Consider the following 21,602-nt stretch of genomic DNA (forward strand, 5'->3'; position numbering starts at 1 on the left):
CCTACATTAAAACACCACCTTATGGAATCTAACTCAATATAATTTCATTAGCCAACATTATAGTTCACTGGATATTTTTCATCAACACTCCGTATCTCCGGGTGTTCTGCAGTTACGTAATTATCATTGCAAACCATCTAGATATTAAACAAAACACTTTATCGTGACAGATAAAAATTCACTAAATAAATTAAATCACTTGTTTTTCAACTGAAATGATTCCTCTATAAAATGCAAGATCCTCCTCAGGATTTAACTGGCAAAAAAACACAAAATAAAAACTGTGACAAAAACTCGAAAATGGACATGATTGATTACTCTCATGCAAACAACAGAGGATTTTTAGTTTTTGCCCTTATTCTTTCGTTGTTTTGGATTAAAAAGTGAGATTTTGAAGAGTGGACTCTTACACGGACATGTACTATGCTGTTGTTTCTTGGACTCGTCCGATCTGATCTGCACAAAAGGGAGATTAAAGATGAGTACCGCGTTTATTACGCTAACGTTTAAATAGCTAGTGCTTTAGCATTTCATTAAACCCTTTCCTCTCTGGTGTATTTATTGCAAAAACGAGTTGAGAAAATGAATCTTGTTTTAGCTTTCAAGTGATGCATAGTTTGGGATAGCTGATTGAATAGTTTGTATAATTAAAAGTAGAGACACGCCCACTTGCGACAACCTTCCCGCCCACGATCCGGCTGAGGTTAATTTGGTTAAAGAACTCAAATAATTTGAGTTTAATTTGATTTATTTGGTTAAAGAACTCAAATAAACCACAGTCACAGGCAGTCGTGGGTTTCTAGCTTCATATTAGAGATTCCCTGAACATGTCATTATATTACTTCTGACCTATTAAATTGATCCTAAAGCCAAATATATGCCGTTGCTACAACAGACAAGAATGAAAAAGACATGCCCTAGAATGAAAAATTCGCTCAGCATCTTGCAGGAATATGGTTGGAATCGGCCCTTCAAGCAGCAAGTACTGATTTTATCCACTTCTTGACTGTCAAACCCATTTCTGATTAAATTGAAAGTTTCTTACCAAGACAACATTCCGATGATATCCCGTGTTGTCTCGATCGAACGCAAGATGCTAGTATTGGAAACTTGCACACAACAGTTTGTCAAATGACAACCGGTAATTTTCCTGCCAGTGTTGTCATAAAATACAACAGTAGAGACACATGTCGATCCCTTTTGACGGAGTGAAATCTAAATTAGCCTACATTTCATCATTAACACAGTTTAGAAGCCAACAACACTACTACTACTGTTTAGTTGCTTAGAGCGCTCACTCAATCCTTGAAGCTAATGTCACCTTCTCCACCATTGAGAACTGAAGCATGTTTATTTTGCAGCAGGTGAGTAGTAGACATGACACTGACTATTTTGAGTGGCTTCTACACCACTTGGTTTGGCTAACTCAAGCAATTTTTAAATCAGTACTCTACGGTCAAACTGTAAAGTTACTGTACAAACAACATTTACACACTACCCAGTTCAGTTCGCGATTCAAAGTCAAGCTGTCATTGTCAAATCATTGCCATGACAGATGGTATAGATGTGTTAGCTGAGCAGTGAAACAGCCAATAAGAGCAGAACTCTGCATTAATAGTCACAGCCCTTCCAAATAAGGCGAAAACAGAGCATTAGATCCTAGGGAGAATTTCTAGGGATGTAAACGGACCCGTAAAACCGTATCTGGACAAGCTGACCTTAAATAAGCCACATACCCTCTATTTAGATATCAGAACAATTTGAAATATTGTTTCAAATCATTCTAGGGCACCTTTAAAACCATGTAATCATGCATAAATCTTTAGACAATTTGAGTGCACACGAGGCAACAAAGACTGATTGTATAAAATCAATTTTATTTGAGTCATGTCTTGCAGCCAGTACCGAGTCAAATCATGGACAGGGTGACGTGTAGGTGGTCTCAAACGCATCACCTGAAAGAGGAACATGAAGTGAGCTTGATCAATTTCAGTGAGTTCAGCCAGAGCAAAGCACGATTAGGAAAAAAAGCGTACTTGGCTGATAGTAGTCATAAATGTTGATGACTGCTGGCTTGAGATTTTTCACTGCAAGAACCTGGTTCAGCCGAAGAGTGTAGCTCATGGGGACTCCTTGGGGAACCTACGAGACCGAAAGGATGAACAGTATTCGAAGATGGCAGCTAGTGAATATACCCAGTGTACAAGGTCTCACCTCTTTCAGATACACTAGGACATGATCATCATCTGCGTCAACACGCTCCACTAGCGGAGCAAACGACTGGGGTGGAGATCCAAGCTGAGGGGAAAACCATAGTTTACAGACAGACAATTATATTTGAAGGAGCTTCTAGCATCTTGGGACCAAATCATCTTGAACACAAACCGGTGACGTATCTGCAGTGAAGCCTGACAGGAGCTTAATGTCCACGATAACCATGTTAGTGCTTGCTTTTACACCGTTGTATCTGAATGTGTAATGGGGGAAATAAGTGGTTTAGTCAACAGGATCAATGCAAGAGTCAAACAAGAGTTGGTTTCAGGAAACCAAGCCAAAGATAGCCTTACGTCACTATGAAGTTCAACTTGAGATTGGCTCCAAGCCGTTGGCAGTCTCCCTTAACCGCCGCTTCAACACTCAGTGTCCTGGTGACTTTAACGGGTGTTGGGATGTTGTAGAAACATGCAATCTATAGTACGGAGAGCTTTTTAAGAAATTGGATTTGCACAAGACACAGGAGGTGAAGATACAGACCTGCACAGACACACAGTTGGATCCTGAGGCTTTAACACTATATTTGCCAGGAACGTTCTTCAGCGGTTTCTCCTGATACAGCAGCCTGTTATCCCGATTCACGGTGAAACTATAAGAGTCTCCTCCTACCACTGAGGACTGTACAGTAACGGTGCTGAAGCCGTCCAAACTAAACACTTGAGCAGCGTACACAGACAGGGCATGAAGAGCCACCACAGTGTCCTGAAAACAAGCACCAGATTAAAAACCCCACTTAATGAGCGTGCTCATGTTTGGTAGTCAGAGGCACCTGTGTCGAGGAGAAGCCTCCATAGGGATTCTGCTGGGTCACCAGCCAGTTGACAATGCGGTTAGCATAGCCCAGATTAGCCGTCGTGAGAGGCTGAACAGCGAGAACCGCTAACAGCACGTAAGCGCTGATCTCAACCGCTAGAGTATCACCAGATGTCGTCTGGGACCAATGGAGCTTAGTGCCTTAGGAGGAGATGGAGGGGAGAAAGTTGATGGCAAAGGCGATAACCAATATCAAGAGGCTGGTGTAAATGTCACCTTCAGAAATGGCAAGGTTGTCCAAGGTAGTTAAAAGCTGAGATCGAGTGGTGGTCTCTCCAGCTAGACTGAAGGTGTAGGCAAGCAGAGCCGTGGCATAAGTGTTTCCCAGGTTCCCAATGACAGGCCTCAAGCAGGACAGAGCGTTGGTAATGACGGGATCCTGAAATCAAAGTAAGCGTCAGGCAGCAAGGTCACCTGCAAGGAACACATACAACTACGAGATGTTTTACCGTGGCAGGGACGCCTAATTCAAGCAATGACGCCACAACGTAGCCAGTCATGGTCACGTGGTCGCCAACTCCCCCCTAAAAAACAAAAGATTTAGAACATACCAAGTCTATTGGTTCGAGCATTAAGAAACGTATAAGGCACCTTCATGTCACTGTGGTACAGAGTTCCCTGTTGCATGAAACAGCCATCTGAACGCTGCTTGCTGATCAACCAATCCTTTGCAGTCTGCAGGACATTTGGATCAATGAAGATGAATTGCCCCGCTAGACCAAAAGACCTCAGGACAAAGGCAGTCAACCTGGCCGTGAAGAAGGTGGTGACAAACTGAACTTAAACCGAAAGTGCCATAACAGCTCATACACTCACAACAGTAGAACAGGAAGCAGCTCACCATGTATTGGATTCGTCATGACCGAAGGTGCTGTATGAACCATCCTCGTGTCTGTAGTTCAGTTGTCCTTGATATCCTGATTAGGTCAAAAGCCACATGTAAATTAGTCAGGCAGTTAGACAGTCTGATAGCCTAAGGGGAAGAGCAGGACTAAACCTTCTTGTCATTTAGGCTCCTAGACATTTAAAGTGGATTGGTCGTCCATACCGATTCGAAGGTAGCCTGTGGCGGTCTCTCGAATGGCTGCAGTGAGTTGCCCCGTGACCTTCAGGTACAGCAGGACGTAAATATTGGGAGCAAGAATGATCATATTCTGTTCTCCACAGCCAGAAGGCATCTGTAACAACCCATCTAGATTCTTCAGTGCACGACCCATTATATCCCCTACAAGAGGAGAAGCATAAAGCCCACATCAGAAACAACGTTATTCAGACAAACATAATGCGTCACTTTCTACTCCATGAAATGCTTTACCAAGGACTGAAACGGAGCATCTGGCTGATCCCTCAATTACATTTCTCGGAAGTGTCACAGTCACGTCTTCAGAAAGAACGCTTCCTGTAGACCGAACAAAGGATCAGCGTTGAACACTAGGCTAATGTTTGGCTGAACAGGGATAAATCATTGAGTGCAAACAAACCCTTTGGACACAGTAACCAACTCTGGGTGTTTGTCCTTTCAACTCCTTCAGGCTATAAAAAGCAATAAAACACCACATCAGTAAAGCAGAATGAGTTCCAATGTCAAACTCCTGAAGGCCGTTTTACACTTACCAGGACAAGTAGACTTCGAGTGACAACGTCAACGGGTCCTCTGGACGGCACGGTCACTGCCTCAGTGCCACATCGAGTGCGGGATGGCTCGGCTGAAGCGTTGACCGTCACATTGACCGTTCCTGTGGTGACAGACAGGAAGTGAGCAACACCGTTCACTTCAAATTTAGAAACTGCCGGTACAAAACTGACCGAGAACAGAAGCTGAGAGAACCCATTTGAAGGTCTTTCTCCCATTGGCACAAAGACAGGATGAGTACGGATCAGGATATTCTGTAAGAGTGAAGTTTGTGGATGAAGCTGGAGTCACTTTAACCTGCCAATGAAACGGAGCACATGAAGCAAAGATGGGACCTTCTCTATACATATCCATTATATAAAAGGTAAATAAACCATGACAGACCATGATACACTTGGACAGATAGCTGAAGACCGTGGCCTTCAGATCAAAAGACTCCCCACGGACTATAGAGTATGGCAGGGAGAGCTCCAGGAAGAAGGGCTGGAAGACCGTCAGCAGAGCGGGAGGAGCCAGACCGAAACCTATTGAGGACAGGCAGAACGCCTCAGTCTCCCATGTGGTGATGGTGTCAGGAACAGTGAGGGGAACTTGTGTGGATCCAGTGGCTCTGAAGGACAGCAGAAGAGCAATAAAGGGGAATTCGTGAGTTTACTAGTACGTACTTCAGAAGGAACAAGATCCTTCACTAACCCCACTTGAGCAAGCTGCCAGAACCAGGTTTCTGGAAAGTAAGTCCTGATGGTCACATCAGAAGAGGAAGCGTCGCCTCCAGCACTTGCTTGTAAAAAAAAACACGACGATTCACCAGTGAAAGGGACAAGCAATTTCACACACTCTTGGTATATTAGAATATTTATTCTGCAGACTATGCAAATATATCACAAAGAATGAGGAATAAGCTCCAATAACTGAAGGCAAGTTCACCAGGTCATTGACAGTCTCACTAAAATAACCTACCATCTGGAAAGCGAGAATACAGCCGGCATGGAGGGGCTCGTACAGCAAGATTTGTTGCGATCTTCATTCCCAGGCTCTGTAATAGTAACGAGTCAAAACAATAGTCATTGACTTGAGTCTTATTCAGTGACTACATGGCTATGAATATTTTCTACCTTGAATGCTGTGTAGGCTTGATTTGTAGGAACAGTGTAGGGAGGATAAATCCTCCCTACAGCAGCCTCAACAGCTCGACGGGGTGGAAAACCAAAACATGGTTCATCCTCAACACTGTACGGGTAACCTGATAGTGAGCGCACTGGGAGCAAGTCAAACACCTGGGACCATGAAACAATTGCTTTCTGTAAAAATATTGCACTAAAAGCCTTTTGGCATGTTATGTTCAGAGTTTATAATGTAAGGCGTTACAGCGCAAGGTACAACACTGCTGTAATCATAACAGCCCTATAATAGCATAGGTTTGTCAGCATTACACAAATTCTAAAGCTGAACCTGAATGTCAAGCAAGCTCAAGGATTTAAAGAGCAACTGCACATGGATACCATTTCAGCACTCAGGCGTCTTCCTGGCTCCAAGATCCGGACGCTCTGATCTACAGCACTAAGGCCACACAGAGAGCCTGCTTGAGCAGAGACCGTCAGAACATTTCCCTCAGCAGGAACAGCTGTAGCAGGAGAGAACCGTAGAGACACCTGGAACAAGGATCAATGCTCTGTAAGGCACGTCACCATTCCCCACATAAAGCCAAAATATGCTAGCGCACATCATACCTGGTTTTGGAAACACCTTTCCGTCTCAAAAGACACCGTAGCTGCAACTACATTCTCACTGGGCAGAACGCAGTAGACCAGAATCTGCACTGCTGGAGCCATAGCGACACTGACAGACAGTTGGAACGACACCGAGCCACTCGTGACAGTATTAGAAGCGCTTGCTCTGACTCTCTGAAATCCATGGAGGACAATCACGCCTCTGGACAGGACCTGACAGAAGACAATACAAGATGCTGAACAAACAGACCAGCACACAAATTAAAATGTCCACTCACCATATAGACGATATCAGCGCTGTAGTCGCCAGTCTCTCCAACAAAAGAATACTTCACGGTCACTGGAAACACAGCACCACATTTGAGTGGCTGCTCGAGTGTCACTATAGTCAGTTCACTAAATGATGGGTTGTCAGGAGAAACGGGTCGGAGAAGTTGAACAACCCTCGTATCTGTAGTGAAGTATGGGGATTTGTAACCATAACCAACCACTGGAGTCACACTCGCCTGGGGAACAGTGAATGGAATTGGTCTCTTGCAAGAGTGAGTGGTCGACAGTCACAAAATATAAAGAGCAAATCGTACCACCAGATTGAGATCAGCTTTTGGAAGATTAGCAGTGTTGAGGGAGAACGTGGCCAGTCCGTTCTGGTTTGTGGTCAGATTCAGCAGCAGTTTGTTTGGCCAGCTGTTACCATCCAGGAGATACACAGCTTTGCTTCCAATTGGGGTGCCATCAAAACGAGACACTGATAGCTGGTAGGAGTGACCAAGGTCAGGAAAGGAAACCAGTGTAAAGGCTTCTGCAACCAGGGATAAAAGTTACCTTTCCATTAATCGTTAATCCAGGTTCAAAATAATCTGGGATGTCCACAAACGTGACCTTGCCGACTTCAAATGTAATGGACACCGTTGCAGATTTTGACATCACTACAGCTGAAAAAACAAAACAAAAAACAAAAAAACTAACAAACAGGTCAACTCCCGCCATAGAGAGCCGTTGGCTCAGATCAGCCAATAGCTCACCTGTTCCCTCCTCAGTGACGGTCACATTTACAAGAAATGTGTCTTGCATATCATTTTCAAGCGCAGTGCCAAAAAACACTGATGTAGCGACAGCAAGGACAGCACAGCCAGTAGCATTCATCTGGTAGCAGAACAGAAGTGGTCACATTAAAGTCAAGTAGAAGAAAAACCCTCCATTGTAAGGCAGGAGTCAAACCTGTGCAGTTTGAGCCAGGCAACGACGGCTCACCCCAGGAACCACAACATATGGAAATGGCTCACGACACACTTCCACCAACACTTGACCAGGTACAGGTTGGCCATATGTGTATCTGGGAAACATCACAACTAACGTCTAGAACTGACCAACCACAAGATAAGAAAATAAAAAGCTTCACTCACTTGGCACAAGCCTCAACTTTCAGTCCCACATCAGCAACGCTGTACGTCTGTGGGATGTTTACGGTCACATCAAACTTCGGCAAAACTAAAGTAGGAAACAAACTTGAACAGGAGCTCAGATCCGTCGTTGAACTGCTGCACATTAGAGGAACAACGACTTACCATATTTTTTCACCTCAAAAACATGGGAGGTCATTTGGTCACCAATAAAAGCCTTTAGTGTATACATCCCTATCTGAGCCTCTGGGTTTAACTTGTGAGAAAGCTGCAAGATCCACCCCGTTGAGGAAACGTTAGTCCACTGGCCAATCCGGTTATTATGATTGTCCTATGAAAACAGTTAGCAGATCAGAGGAAAAACTACAAACAGAGTACAAAAACCTTCATCACCTCCATTCAAAGACTTGCACTGGAGAAAAGTCTTACCTCCACCGCCACCAGATTGTACTGCAAGACACAAATACAGGAATATTAGGCATTTAAGAGAACACTGATGCAGTAGTCAGTGAAGAAAGAGGAAAACGCTGCACATAAGAATAATTTGCAGTTTGATTATGGTCAGGCCTTACCATCTGATCAAGAGGCACAAATTTAGCATCCATGGTGACAACTCTGAAATTCACTGCAAAAACAGCAACAAACGCTCACATAAATAGCATTACACAAATTATCAGAACTGGTGCTAGTGTTTTTTTTCTACAGCGCCAATATTCAACCATGGGTCATGCACTGCTCACCTGTTTGTCCTGGATTGTAGATGGCTTTGTCTGTTTGGATGAAGGTCAAAGGCAGGTAACGTCTGAACATGACTTTCCTCTCTTCGGTCGCTCTGAAGACACTCCCTTGAACTTCCACCTTCAGCTTCTGCACAGATTCTCCATCTACTCTAGGAGCCTGTAGAGAAACTACAGTTAACATACAACAAACCAGACAAGAAAAAGCCACAAGTCTCATGATAACAGACCTGGAAACGAAAGCAGCGGTAAAATGGCTTAGAAGAAACCTGCTGCACAAGTTGAGTCGTGCTGTTTGTGTCATCAAGCAGAGAAACGGTCATTGTAAGACTCTCTTGCGGTTGCAGAAGACTTGCACACAATTTGGCATCAGACCCAGACTCTGTCACTGCAGGGAACATCACCATAAATAATCTGTGAAAACATGAAGGGAAAAAAATAAATAATCCTTGAACATGGAAAGGGATTCAGAGTTGTTGGAGACCTGTGAAGGAGAAGGGGGAGAGGAAAAAAAAAAAACAGTTCACTTCAAAGCCCATGGTACTTACGGCCTTTTCTGTCCATCGACAGCAAAGAGGAATAGAGCTAAAAGGAGCCCTTTCCAAACACAAACCTCCCTCCCCGCCATGAGGAGAAATCAACCAAGACCACACAGAAGGCTCTCAAAAACCTGCAGCACTTCTGTACAGATTCACACTGCTCTACAGCTTAACTCTGAATTATTTGTTCTGATGGCAACATTATTGAAAGGCTCTTAATAATTGGGATCAGTTTGAATTAGCACTCACAGGCAATCAGGGCGTATTTAGGGCGGAGCCCCGGTAATTAATCACAGGGTTGCCAAAGTGACACGGGCTGCGTTCGGAACTGCATACTCATTGACTAGGTGCTCAATTTCAATAAATACTTACTTAACGAGCGCTAAAAGAGTAGGTACTATATTTTCAGGGGTGCTTTTTAATATCCCTCCTCGTTTCCTCGCTCCTCCGTCCTCCATCCTATGACCCGGAAACTGATGGAGATCAGCCATCTTGTAGATCTCAATTCTCTAATTGCACCGTGAGGAGTCGAGGATGGAGGAGTGAGGATGCCTCCTAAGGAGTCATGAGCGAGGATACACTGGAGTATCCTTTGCGGAAGGGTTTTATCGACTAAACGTGACGCAAGCTTTAATTCTCCTCCCCCTTCACATCGTGCCACATTTATTTATTAATTTATTATCATATTTACATGTACAAGACACAAATTTTTGTCAAATAACAACACCTGACAGTTGCAGAATTATATCAAAGCACAAGAAAATGAAAGAAACAAATAGAAACTAATATTATACAACGAAAAAGCAGTTAATAACTGGAATTCGTTGTTAATAATAACTGGTAATATTGATTAAAATATGGACAAATATGGTATTTTGTGGAGGCTGAAGCTTACAATATAAATAGTTATCTCTAATGTTCAAGAATCCCGACTAAATCCAGCTGTCATCATTAATTGACGCCGCTTTGAAGTGACGTTAAAGGGAGCGAGGATATATCTTGATTCAATTCCTCCGCCCTCGCGTCTTTTCCTCGGAAGCTAGGAAAGGAAATGAGGTTGCACAAATAAGAATTGGGAAGCACCCCAGATCTCGTTAAGTATGAATGCGATCCGCACTTTATGCGCCATGTTGACGTTATCATGTGACCCATGACGATATCACAAGCGCGACAACTTGTGTGACAGGTTTAATTCATCTATCTTCTATATATTAATATTGGCTTAAACTTGCTCATTTTGTGGTCTTGTTTAAGAAACAGCTGCCCATTTATTTTGTCTTTGTAGCATAATAAATACATTTTAACCCTACTAATCTGACCGTTGCATCCTTTTTTATCTTTGCAAAAACCCAAAATCGTGATCTCTTGAATATGTTGTCAATTTCTTTATTTTATATGCACATTAAGTTCAGGAATTTGTATGTTAAAGGTTCCCTAGAATGAAAAATTTAACTAACCTTGCCATAGTTAAATAAAAAGAGTTCAGTACTTGGCCATCACATACAGTGAGTCTCAAACACTATTGCCTTCTCCTTTATATGTAAATCTTGTTTGTGAAAAACACCACGGAAAAAAAAGTCCATTTTCAACCTAACGCCACCTGTGACGCAATCGCTGGGATCCTTAATATGTACGCCCCTAAGATTTGCATGTCAGCCCATGTTAATTTTCAGGCGGAATTCAGCAGATAAACAAGCGTCACGCGAGGATAGCGAAAACGGCAGATCATGGAAATAAATGTCATGTTCCAGGCTGTGCAGGGGATGTGAGGACTTTTCATCCTCTTCCCACAGATAAAAAAAAAAAAGTCAACAGTCATGGTTGATGTTTATTGGATACTGCAACAATTTAATTCAAAGTTGTTTGTTTGCTAAGCCCATTTCACCACGGAGAGTTTTTTCTAACCTGGGACAATATCAAGCAGGATTCGCTCAGTGTCTTGAAGAAAGGGTCGATAACAACCAAATTCCTGCAAACAGTAAGTAGTGATTGTATCCACTTCTTGACTGACGAACCCATTTCTGATTAAATTGAAAGTTTCTTAGTAAGACAACATTACAATAATATCCTGTGTTGTCTAGATCTAACTACTACTGTTTAGTTGCTCACAGGTCGCTCACTCGATCCTTGTAGCTAACGTCACCTTCTCCACCATCCAAGTTGAAACAATAGTCATTTGACAAGGCTTTAGCCAACTTGTGAAATAAATATACATTTGAGGACTGAAGTATGTTTATTTTGCAGCAGGTGAGTAGCAAACATGACACTGACTATTTTGAGTGGCTTCTACATTACTTTGTTTGTCTAACTCAAGCAACTTTTAAATCAGGACTCTACTGTCAAACGGTAACGCTACTGTACAAACAACATATTTACACGGTACCCAGTTCAGTTCGTGATTCAAAGTTAAGAAGCTATCATTGTCAAATCATTGCCATGACAGATGGTATAGATGTGTTAGCGGTGCAGTGAAACAGCCAATCAGAGCAGAACTCTGCATTAATATTCACGGCCCTTCCAAATAAGGCGAAAACAGAGCATTAGATCCTAGGGAGAATTTCTAGGGTTGTAAATGGACCTGTAAAACCGGATCTGGACAAGCTGACCTTAAATAAGCCACATACCCTCTATTTAGATATCAGGACAATTTGAAATATTGTTTCAAATCATTCTAGGGCAACTTTAAACCATGTAATCATGCATAAATCTTTAGACAATTTGAGTGCACACGAGGCAACAAAGACTGATTGTATAAAATCAACTTTATTTGAGTCATGTCTTGCAGCCAGTACCGAGTCAAATCATGGACAGGGTGACGTGTAGGTGGTCTCAAACGCGTCACCTGAAAGAGGAACATGAAGTGAGCTTGATCAATTTCAGTGAGTTCAGCCAGAGCAAAGCACGATTAGGATGAAAGCGTACTTGGCTGATAGTAGTCATAAATGTTGATGACTGCTGGCTTGAGATTTTTCACTGCAAGAACCTGGTTCAGCCGAAGAGTGTAGCTCATGGGGACTCCTTGGGGAACCTACGAGACCGAAAGGATGAACAGTATTCGAAGATGGCAGCTAGTGAATATACCCAGTGTACAAGGTCTCACCTCTTTCAGATACACTAGGACATGATCATCATCTGCGTCAACACGCTCCACTAGCGGAGCAAACGACTGGGGTAGAGATCCAAGCTGAGGGGAAAACCATAGTTTACAGACAGACAATTATATTTGAAGGAGCTTCTAGCATCTTGGGACTAAATCATCTTGAACACAAACCGGTGACGTATCTGCGGTGAAGCCTGACAGGAGCTTAATGTCCACGATAACCATGTTAGTGCTTGCTTTTACACCGTTGTATCTGAATGGGTAATGGGGGAAATTAGTAGTTTAGTCAACCGGATCACCACAGCTCCCTTTTGCAAGAGTCAAACAAGAGCTGGTTTCAGGAAACCAAGCCAAAGCCATCCTCACTTCACTATGAAGTTCAACTTGAGATTGGCTCCCAGCCGTTGGCAGTCTCCCTTAACCGCCGCTTCAACACTCAGTGTCCTGGTGACTTTAACGGGTGTTGGGATGTTGTAGAAACATGCAATCTATAGTACATTACATTTACATTTACATTTACATTGATGCATTTAGCAGACGCTTTTATCCAAAGCGACTTACAACTCAGGAGAACAGGAAGCGATCCGTCAAGAAGAGGCAACGAAACACAAAAAGTGCCCTAAATACTAAGATTTGTACACGGCTCAGAGTAGCAAAGACCAGAAAAGGAAAGAAGAAAGGAGAAATAGAGGGGGAAATTTTTTTTTTTTTTTTTTTTTTTTTTACGTACGGAGAGATTTTTAATAAACTGGGTTTGCACAAGACACAGGAGGTGAAGATACAGACCTGCACGGATCCTGAGGCTTTAACACTATATTTGCCAGGAAAGTTCTTCAGCGGTTTCTCCTGATACAGCAGCCTGTTGTCCCGATTCACGGTTAAACTATAAGAGTCTCCTCCTACCACAGAGGACTGTACAGTAACGGTGCTGGAGCTGTCCAAACTAAACACTTGAGCAGCATACACGGACAGGGCATGAAGAGCCACCACTGTGTCCTGAAAACAAGCACCAGATTAACCTGTTAACCTGAATCACAACTTTTAAAAAAAATCCTAGGAAATGCATACTCAGACTGAAACAAATACAGTTGGTGAATCCTTTGCACTAAAAGCATAATTATGGTCTCATTTGAAAGCAGACACCTGGCAGTTTACTGTACAGTCAAAATGATAATATTTTTTATAATCAAAAAAATCTATAATAAGCTTCAAAATTTTGTAAAGTTATTAGAAATGTATTTGTATGAAATATCTTTATGAAAATAAAATTGAAGTTGGCCTTGGAGGAATCTAGAAATGCACTACAGCTAAAGCCACAAGTCTGACCATGTTATACTGTATTTCAGATCTGAAGATGATAAGTCTAAAACTCGGAATGTTATTAAACGTTTTACAAGATCGTTTCATGTGATTTTATTTTGAGATATCTCTAAAATATCAACTGATGTTTATTGCCATGTCTTCTCAGCTTTCATTCAGTATATTGCCTCTATTGTTTTGAGGTGCAAACTGCCCCATTCAGTTTGTCTCCCCGGCACACATTCACACTTCTGCGGACTGGTTGTGGCTCTAATTATTATTCTTTTGTCTGCATTATAATTACTAACGACTCTCTATTCAAACTGTTCTATTCAAACCTCATTTCTAAATCAAACCTCTTACTTTACCCCCACTGAGACTCTATCGAATGCATTTCGTCCAAATAAGCATTTCAGTAGTTTTACATTTAGAAAATGTTCATAAAAATTAAGTATTTACTCAGTGGCAGGTGCATCTAGGGCAAGCGATTTTTTTTACGATTAAATTTATACGATTAAAATCATGTTTTATTCAAAACTTAATAATAATAATAATAATAATAATAATAATAGATTTTATTTATAATGCACTTTTCATTCCGAAGAATCTCAAAGTGCAACAAAGGGGGGGGGGGGAATAACAACAAAAAATGAATAACAAGTAAAAATATAGAATACTACAAACAATCAACCAACACAGAAAACAGAACAGAAACAGAGCTGATGGTGAACAGAAACAGAGCTGATGGTGAACAGAAACAGAGCTGATGGTGGACAGAAAACAGCTGATGGTGGAAGTCTCTGTTAGCTCCGCAGCACACTGTTAGCTCCGCAGCACACTGTGGTCCACTCCATGTTTCAGATTTCTCCCAGCGGCAGTGTCCCGATGACATCGCCGAGGCACGACAGCTGAAGACCAGATGATGGGTCTTCTTCATGATGATTCAAACGATGGGGATCGCTGCAGCACCATGCAGGAGGCAGAACATTCCTCCGGGCACTTCTGTGGACACACCGGGGCCGGCGCAGATGTCCAAGCCGTTCCACGGTCGCAATGCAGGACGGAACAGCGGCGCAGCCGAGAAGCAGAACATCCCAACATCATGCCGGACGCCGACGACGAGAGCCCGGATGACGCTAGCCCGGTGCAAACTTCAGCCACCATGCAGCCCAAGCCCAAGGGAGACCACCAGTGAGCACCAGTGGCGAGAAACATCAAATGTCCTCCAAACCAGAAACCAACCGCAGCAATTCAAACGTAAACATTAGAGAAGCGGTTGAAAACGGCGAAACGACGAACAACGACCTCTCAACGACCTCTCAGTGGCTGCCAGCAATCAGCAACAGTCCCAATTGTAGCTCTGACTGTTAGACTAGTCACAAACATAAGGACATAAAATAAAATGTAAATCTAATAGTACATTAACATGATTTGTTGTGGGTGGAGAAGCGGCGAACAGACAACGCCAGCGTCCTCTCCCCCACGTTGCCTAGCAACCTTGCTTCAAAACTTGCTTCATATCACTTTATAATTTATAAGTCGAGTGTTTTATATAACAATATGTGATCTCATGTAACTTCGGGTCAAAAAATCTGACAGAAAATATACAATGCTAAAAGCTATGTGGAATAGCATTGCATTATAAATATAATCTATTATGAAACCACCCAACATGGCATAAAGAACACAGACCAACCATATATTGCCGCGATTGTGTGTTTATTGTCTTAAAACGTGTCTATCATGTCACTGTGGTACAGAGTTCCCTGTTGCATGAAACAGCCATCTGAACGCTGCTTGCTGTTTAACCAATCCTTTGCACTCTGCAGGACATTTGGATCAATGAAGATGAATTGCCCCGCTAGACCAAAAGACCTCAGGACAAAGGCAGTCAACCTGGCCGTGAAGAAGGTGGTGACAAACTGAACTTAAACCGAAAGTGCCATAACAGCTCATACACTCACAACAGTAGAACAGGAAGCAGCTCACCATGTATTGGATTTGTCATGACCAAAGGTGCTGTATGAACCATCCTCGTGTCTGTAGTTCAGTTGTCCTTGATATCCGGATTAGGTCAAAAGCCACATGTAAATTGGTCAGGCAGTTCGACAGTCTGATAGTCTAAGGGGAAGAGCAGGACTAAACCTTCTTGTCATTTAGGCTCCTAGACATTTAAAGTGGATTGGTCATCCATACCAATTCGAAGGTAGCCTGTGGCGGTTTCTCGAATGGCTGCGGTGAGTTGGCCCGTGACCTTCAGGTACAGCAGGACGTAAATATTGGGAGCAAGAATGATCATATTCTGTTCTCCACAGCCAGAAGGCATCTGTAACAACTCATCTAGATTCTTCAGTGCACGACCCATTATATCCCCTACAAGGGAATAAGCATAAAGCCCACATCAGAAACAACGTTATTCAGCCAAACATAATGCGTCACTTTCTACTCCATGAAATGCTTTACCAAGGACTGAAACGGAGCATCTGGCTGATCCCTCAGTTACATTTCTCGGAAGTGTCACAGTCATGTCTTCAGAAAGAACGCTTCGTGTAGACCGAACAAAGGATCAGCGTTGAACATTAGGCTAATGTTTGGCTGAACAGGGATAAATCATTGAGTGCAAACAAACCCTTTGGACAGAGTAACCAGCTCTGTGTGTTTGTCCTTTCAACTCCTTCAGGCTATAAAAAGCAATAAAACATCACATCAGTAAAGCAGAACGAGTTCCAATGTCAAACTCCTGAAGGCCGTTTTACACTTACCAGGACAAGTAGACTTTGAGTGACAACGTCAACGCGTCCTCTTGACGGCACGGTCACGGCCTCAGTGCCACATCGAGTGCGGGATGGCTCAGCTGAAGCGTTGACCGTCACATTGACCGTTCCTGTGGTGACAGACAGGAAGTGAGCAACACCGCTTCAAATTTAGAAAATGCCGGTACAAAACTGACCGAGAACAGGAGCTGAGAGAACCCATTTGAAGGTCTTTCTCCCATTGGCACAAAGACAGGATGAGTACGGATCAGGATGTTCTGTAAGAGTGAAGTTTGTGGATGAAGCTGGAGTCACTTTAACCTGCCAATGAAACGGAGCACATGAAGCAAAGATGGGACCTTCTCTATACATATCCATTATATAAAAGGTAAATAAACCATGACAGACCATGATACACTTGGACAGATAGCTGAAGACCGTGGCCTTCAGATCAAAAGACGGACTATGGAGTATGGCAGGGAGAGCTCCAGGAAGAAGGGCTGGAAGACTGTCAGCAGAGCGGGAGGAGCCAGACCGAAACCTATTGAGGACAGGCAGAACGCATCAGTCTCCCATGTGGTGATGGTGTCAGGAACAGCGAGGGGAACTTGTGTGGATCCAGTGGCTCTGAAGGACAGCAGAAGAGCAACAAAGGGGAATTCGTGAGTTTACTAATACGTACTTCAGAAGGAACAAGATCCTTCACTAACCCCACTTGAGCAAGCTGCCAGAACCAGGTTTCTGGAAAGTAAGTCCTGATGGTCACATCAGAAGAGGAAGCGTCGCCTCCAGCACTTGCTTGTAATAAAAAAACAACGATTAACCACTGAAAGGGACAAGCAATTTCACACACTCTTGGTATATTAGAATATTTATTCTGCAGACTATGCGAATATATCACAAAGAACGAGGAATAAGCTCCAATAACTGAAGGCAAGTTCACCAGGTCATTGAGATTCTCACTAAAATAACCTATGTCTGGAAAGCGAGAATACAGCCGGCACGGAGGGGCTCGTACAGCAAAATTTGTTGCGATCTTCATTCCCAGGCTCTGTAATAGTAACGAGTCAAAACAATAGTCGTTGACTTGAGTCTTATTCAGTGACTACATGGCTATGAATGTTTTCTACCTTGAATGCTGTGTAGGCTTGATTTGTAGCCTCAACGGGGTGGAAAACCAAAACATGGTTCATCCTCAACACTGTACGGGTAACCTGATAGTGAGCGCACTGGGAGCAAGTCAAACACCTGGGACCATGAAACAATTGCTTTCTGTAAAAATATTGCACTAAAGGCCTTTTGGCATGTTATGTTCAGAGTTTATAATGTAAGGCGTTACAGCGCAAGGTACAACACTGCTGTAATCATAACAGCCCTATAATAGCTAGGTTTGTCAGCACTACTCAAATTCTAAAGCTGAACCTGAATGTCAAGCAAGCTCAAGGATTTAAAGAGCAACTGCACATGGATACCATTTCAGCACTCAGGCGTCTTCCTGGCTCCAAGATCCGGACGCTCTGATCTACAGCACTAAGGCCACACAGAGATCCTGCTTGAGCAGAGACCGTCAGAACATTTCCCTCAGCAGTAAAAGCTGTAGCAGGAGAGAACCGTAGAGACACCTGGAACAAGGATCAATGCTCTGTAGGGCATGTCACCATTCCCCACATAAAGCCAAAATATCCTAGCGCACATCATACCTGGTTTTGGAAACATCTTTCCGTCTCAAAAGACACCGTAGCTGCAACTACATTCTCACTGGGCAGAACGCAGTAGACCAGAATCTGCACTGCTGGAGCCATAGCGACACTGACAGACAGTTGGAACGACACCGAGCCACTCGTGACAGTATTAGAAGCGCTTGCTCTGACTCTCTGAAATCCATGAAGGACAATCACTCCTCTGGAGAGGACCTGACAGAAGACAATACAAGATGCTGAACAAACAGACCAGCACACAAATTAAATGTCCACTCACCATATAGACGATATCAGCGCTGTAGTCGCCAGTCTCTCCAAAAAAAGAATACTTCACGGTCACTGGAAACACAGCACCACATTTGAGCGGCTGCTCGAGTGTCACTATAGTCAGTTGAACAACCCTCGTATCTGTAGTGAAGTATGGGGATTTGTAACCATAACCAACCACTGGAGTCACACTCACCTGCGGAAACAGTGAATGGAATTGGTTTCTTGCAAGGGTGAGTGGTCTACAGTCACAAAATATAAAGAGCAAATCGTACCACCAGATTGAGATCAGCTTTTGGAAGATTAGCAGTGTTGAGGGAGATCGTGGCCAGTCCGTTCTGGTTTGTGGTCAGATTCAGCAGCAGTTTGTTTGGCCAGCTGGTACCATCCAGGAGATACACAGCTTTACTTGCAATTGGGGTCCCATCGAAACGAGACACGGATATCTGGTACAAATGACCAAGGTTAGGAAGGGGAACCAATTTAAAGGCTTCTGCAACCAGGGAGACATTTACCTTTCCATTATTTGTTAATCCAGGTTCAAAATAATCTTGGAGGTCCACAAACGTGACCTTGCCAACTTCAAATGTAATGGACACCATTGCAGATTTTGACATCACTACATCTGGGAAGGAAGAAAAAAATAAAAATAAAAAATAAAGTCAACTCCCTCCATACACAGCCATTGGTTCAGATCAGCCAATAGCTCACCTGTTCCCTCCTCAGTGACGGTCACATTTACAAGTAGTGTGACTTGCATATAATTTTCAAGCGTAGTGCCAAAAAACACTGATGTGTCGACAACAAGGACAGCACAGACTGTAGCATTCATCTGGTAGCAGAACAAAGGAGGTCAAATTTAAGACAAGCAGAAGAAAACCCTCCATTCTAAGGCAGGAGTCAAACCTGTGCAGTTTTATTCAGGCAACGGCGGGTAACGCCAGGCACCGCAACATATGAAAATGGCTCACGGCACACTTCCACCAGCACTTGACCAGGTACAGGTTGGCCATACGTGTATCTGGGAAACGTCACAAGTAACATCAAAAATTGACCATCCGCAAGATAAGAAAATACAAGCCTTACTCACTTGGCACAAGCCTCAACTTTCAGTCCCACAGCGGCAACGCTGTACGTCTGTGGGGTGTTTGCGGTAACATCAAACTTGGGCAAAACTAAAGCAGGAAACAAACTTGCCCAGATTAGGAGCCCAGATCTGTCGTTGAACTGCTGCTGTACATTATAGGAAAAACGACTTACCATATTTTTTCACCACAAAAACATGGGAGATCATTCTGTCACCAATAAAAGCCTTTATTGTATACATCCCTATCTGAGCCTCTGGGTTTAACTTGTGAGAAAGCTGCAAGATCCACCCCGTTGAGGAAACGTTTGTCCACTGGCCAATCCGGTTATTATGATTGTCCTATGAAAACAACTAACAGATCAGAGGAAAAACTACAAACAAAAAAGACACCCATTCAAGAAAAACATCAGCTCCATTCAAAGACTTGCACTGGAGCAAATTCTTACCTCCACTGCCACCAGATTGTACTGAAAGACAACTCCATGTGTAAATGGATTCTCTACAACTCTAATATTCAACCATGGGTCATGCACTGCTCACCCGTTTGTCCTGGATTGTAGATGGGTTTGTCTGTTTGGATGAAGGTCAAAGGCAGGTAACGTCTGAACATGACTTTCCTCTCTTTGGTCACTCTGAAGACACTCCCTTGAACTTCCACCTTCAGCTTCTGCACAGATTCTCCAACTAGTCGAGGAGCCTGCAGAGAAACTCAGTTAACACACAACAAACCAGACAAGGGAGAGAAAAAAAAGAAAGAAAAAAAACCCCTGACGTCTCATGACAACAGACCTGGAAACGTACTCGGTAACTTTCGTAACCTCGGTTCCCTGAGAGAGAGGAGCTTTATGGTCGCGGTCTGGAGTGGCTCGAAGGGGGGACCCTTCATAGCGTCTAAAACCACCGCGAGGTCCCAAATAGGGACCGAAGGAGGGCGAGGGGGGTTCAATCTCCTAGCCCCTTTAATAAAACGTACAATGAGCTCACTTTTCCCTAGTGAATGTCCCGCGATCTGAGCATGGTTAGCTGCTATGGCGGCGACGTAAACTTTGAGCGTGGAGGGGGAACGACCCGCGTCCAGTAGCTCTTGGAGAAAAGCGAGCTCTTCTGCTGTTTCACATGAGCGTGCGTCGATATTTCGGACGGCACACCAGTTAGAAAACTCCGACCACTTCAGAGTATAGAGCCGCCTAGTCGCGGGGGCTCTAGCTTCCGCAATAGTGTTCATAACTCTGTCAGAGAGGTTTCCCAGTTGATGGGCCATATGTGGAGGGCCCATAGTTCGGGACTGGGATGCCAGATCTTCCCCTTCGCCTGCGTGAGGAGGTCTTTCCTCAGCGGAATGGGCCATGGGGCTGTGTCTGACAGCTGGATCAGATCGGAGCACCGTGGATGCTGTCTCCCTGATTTTCTTGATGGTTTGCGGCAGCATCGCGATCGGGGGGAAAGCATATAGCGGGAGACTGGGCCAGACATGGGCCAGGGCGTCCCTGCATTTGGAGAAAAATATTGGGCAGTGAGTGTTGTCTTCTGAGGCGAAGAGATCCACCTTCGCTCTGCCGAAGGTGTTCCAAGTTAAGAGAACCGTTTGCGGGTGAAGAGACCATTCCCCTGGGGGAATGGGTCCCCTGGATAACATATCCGGACCCAGATTCAGAATACCTGGCACGTGAGCCGCCCTCAGGGAGCTCAGGTTGTGCTCTGCCCATAAAAGGAGATGCTTCGCCATGCGGTGAAGAGAATGTGATCGCAGGCCGCCCTGGCGATTTATATACGCTACCACCGACATGTTGTCTGTACGAACCAAGACGTGGTGGTTCTTTATATGTGGAAGGAAGGCTCTCAGCGATAAGGCGACCGCTTTCATCTCTAGACAGTTTATGTGCAGCCGTTTCTCTGTTTCTGTCCACAGGCCAGAGATCGGCTTGCCCTCGTGTAGGGCTCTCCACCCTCGAGTGGAGGCATCTGTCGAGACCACTTTCAACTTCGTAACCGTGCCCATAAGCACGCCCCTCCGATACCACTCTGTCCCCGTCCAAGGAGCCAAAGCTTTGACAACGCTGTGGTTCACTTTGACGGGAAGACGGCCCCACCCTAGTGAAAAAGAAGTATACTAAGTATACTTGCGGCCGACTCATTTTCAGTATATTTGAAGTGTGTTAATGACTAGTTAACTTGAAGTGAGCTATTTTGACACAACTAATTTTGTACTAAGTATATTTAAGTTGTAATTAAATTGTGTTAAAGCACAACTTTAAGTGTATTTAGTA

At 43.8% G+C, this 21,602-nt stretch overlaps 3 protein-coding genes across 4 annotated transcripts; all 3 read right to left on the reverse strand.

The window, feature by feature from the left end:
* Positions 1 to 1,856: 1,856 nt before the first annotated feature.
* LOC137047252 (alpha-2-macroglobulin-P-like) lies at positions 1,857 to 9,322 on the reverse strand. 2 transcript variants are annotated; one of them, XM_067424811.1, is made up of 34 exons: positions 9,139 to 9,322; positions 8,821 to 9,004; positions 8,594 to 8,750; positions 8,426 to 8,478; positions 8,283 to 8,303; positions 8,019 to 8,184; positions 7,857 to 7,941; positions 7,672 to 7,786; positions 7,476 to 7,596; positions 7,276 to 7,385; positions 7,035 to 7,205; positions 6,729 to 6,956; positions 6,451 to 6,663; positions 6,223 to 6,372; positions 5,836 to 5,997; positions 5,681 to 5,756; positions 5,414 to 5,501; positions 5,105 to 5,330; positions 4,894 to 5,017; positions 4,702 to 4,823; positions 4,569 to 4,620; positions 4,403 to 4,486; positions 4,136 to 4,312; positions 3,929 to 4,004; positions 3,679 to 3,835; positions 3,537 to 3,611; positions 3,304 to 3,466; positions 3,044 to 3,228; positions 2,755 to 2,976; positions 2,568 to 2,689; positions 2,386 to 2,467; positions 2,215 to 2,298; positions 2,037 to 2,142; positions 1,857 to 1,955 (listed from the first exon to the last, which is right to left on the reverse strand). In XM_067424811.1, the coding sequence occupies exons 1-34, from the start codon at positions 9,216 to 9,218 to the stop codon at positions 1,915 to 1,917; spliced, it is 4,278 nt and encodes a 1,425-aa protein (XP_067280912.1). In that variant the 5' UTR covers positions 9,219 to 9,322; the 3' UTR covers positions 1,857 to 1,914. The 2 variants fall into 2 exon arrangements, with proteins under 2 accessions (XP_067280912.1, XP_067280921.1); XM_067424820.1 differs by lacking the exons at positions 1,857 to 1,955; positions 2,037 to 2,142; positions 2,215 to 2,298 and having other exon boundaries at positions 2,394 to 2,450.
* Positions 9,323 to 11,930: 2,608 nt separating this feature from the next.
* Positions 11,931 to 21,334, reverse strand: LOC137049218 (uncharacterized). The gene is made up of 18 exons (XM_067427694.1): positions 20,995 to 21,334; positions 20,309 to 20,442; positions 19,949 to 20,032; positions 19,876 to 19,905; positions 19,509 to 19,674; positions 19,339 to 19,423; positions 19,155 to 19,269; positions 18,960 to 19,080; positions 18,524 to 18,873; positions 18,259 to 18,444; positions 17,254 to 17,332; positions 15,783 to 15,901; positions 13,016 to 13,225; positions 12,596 to 12,717; positions 12,401 to 12,482; positions 12,230 to 12,313; positions 12,052 to 12,157; positions 11,931 to 11,971 (listed from the first exon to the last, which is right to left on the reverse strand). Exons 1-18 carry the CDS (start codon positions 21,332 to 21,334, stop codon positions 11,931 to 11,933), a joined length of 2,454 nt encoding a protein of 817 aa, XP_067283795.1.
* Positions 15,231 to 16,883, reverse strand: LOC137047265 (alpha-2-macroglobulin-like). Its single transcript, XM_067424832.1, has 6 exons — positions 16,690 to 16,883; positions 16,479 to 16,602; positions 16,291 to 16,412; positions 15,992 to 16,209; positions 15,518 to 15,901; positions 15,231 to 15,424 (listed from the first exon to the last, which is right to left on the reverse strand). Exons 1-4 carry the CDS (start codon positions 16,690 to 16,692, stop codon positions 16,108 to 16,110), a joined length of 351 nt encoding a protein of 116 aa, XP_067280933.1. The 5' UTR covers positions 16,693 to 16,883; the 3' UTR covers positions 15,231 to 15,424; positions 15,518 to 15,901; positions 15,992 to 16,107.
* Positions 21,335 to 21,602: the final 268 nt, after the last annotated feature.

This window comes from Pseudorasbora parva, chromosome 2, assembly GCF_024679245.1.
Source record: "Pseudorasbora parva isolate DD20220531a chromosome 2, ASM2467924v1, whole genome shotgun sequence".
NCBI lineage: Eukaryota > Metazoa > Chordata > Actinopteri > Cypriniformes > Gobionidae > Pseudorasbora > Pseudorasbora parva.

What these genes read in the sequence shown, in the direction of transcription:
- LOC137047252 (XM_067424811.1), bottom strand. Translation starts at nt 9,218, where the DNA reads ATGGCGGGGAGGGAGGTTTGTGTTTGGAAAGGGCTCCTTTTAGCTCTA. An exon ending in ATCTGTCCAAGTGTATCATG is followed by an intron (nt 5,018 to 5,104) that starts GTCTGTCATGGT and finishes TTTCATTGGCAG; the next exon opens with GTTAAAGTGACTCCAGCTTC. An exon ending in TGTACCACAGTGACATGAAG is followed by an intron (nt 3,612 to 3,678) that starts GTGCCTTATACG and finishes TTTGTTTTTTAG; the next exon opens with GGGGGAGTTGGCGACCACGT.
- LOC137047265 (XM_067424832.1), bottom strand. An exon ending in TCTCTCAGCTCCTGTTCTCG is followed by an intron (nt 16,413 to 16,478) that starts GTCAGTTTTGTA and finishes CTGTCACCACAG; the next exon opens with GAACGGTCAATGTGACGGTC. An exon ending in CTCAAAGTCTACTTGTCCTG is followed by an intron (nt 16,210 to 16,290) that starts GTAAGTGTAAAA and finishes TGCTTTTTATAG; the next exon opens with CCTGAAGGAGTTGAAAGGAC.
- LOC137049218 (XM_067427694.1), bottom strand. Translation starts at nt 21,334, where the DNA reads ATGGGCACGGTTACGAAGTTGAAAGTGGTCTCGACAGATGCCTCCACT. An exon ending in GAGTGACCAAAGAGAGGAAA is followed by an intron (nt 19,906 to 19,948) that starts GTCATGTTCAGA and finishes TCATCCAAACAG; the next exon opens with ACAAACCCATCTACAATCCA. An exon ending in CTACAATCCAGGACAAACGG is followed by an intron (nt 19,675 to 19,875) that starts GTGAGCAGTGCA and finishes TTGTTTTCATAG; the next exon opens with GACAATCATAATAACCGGAT.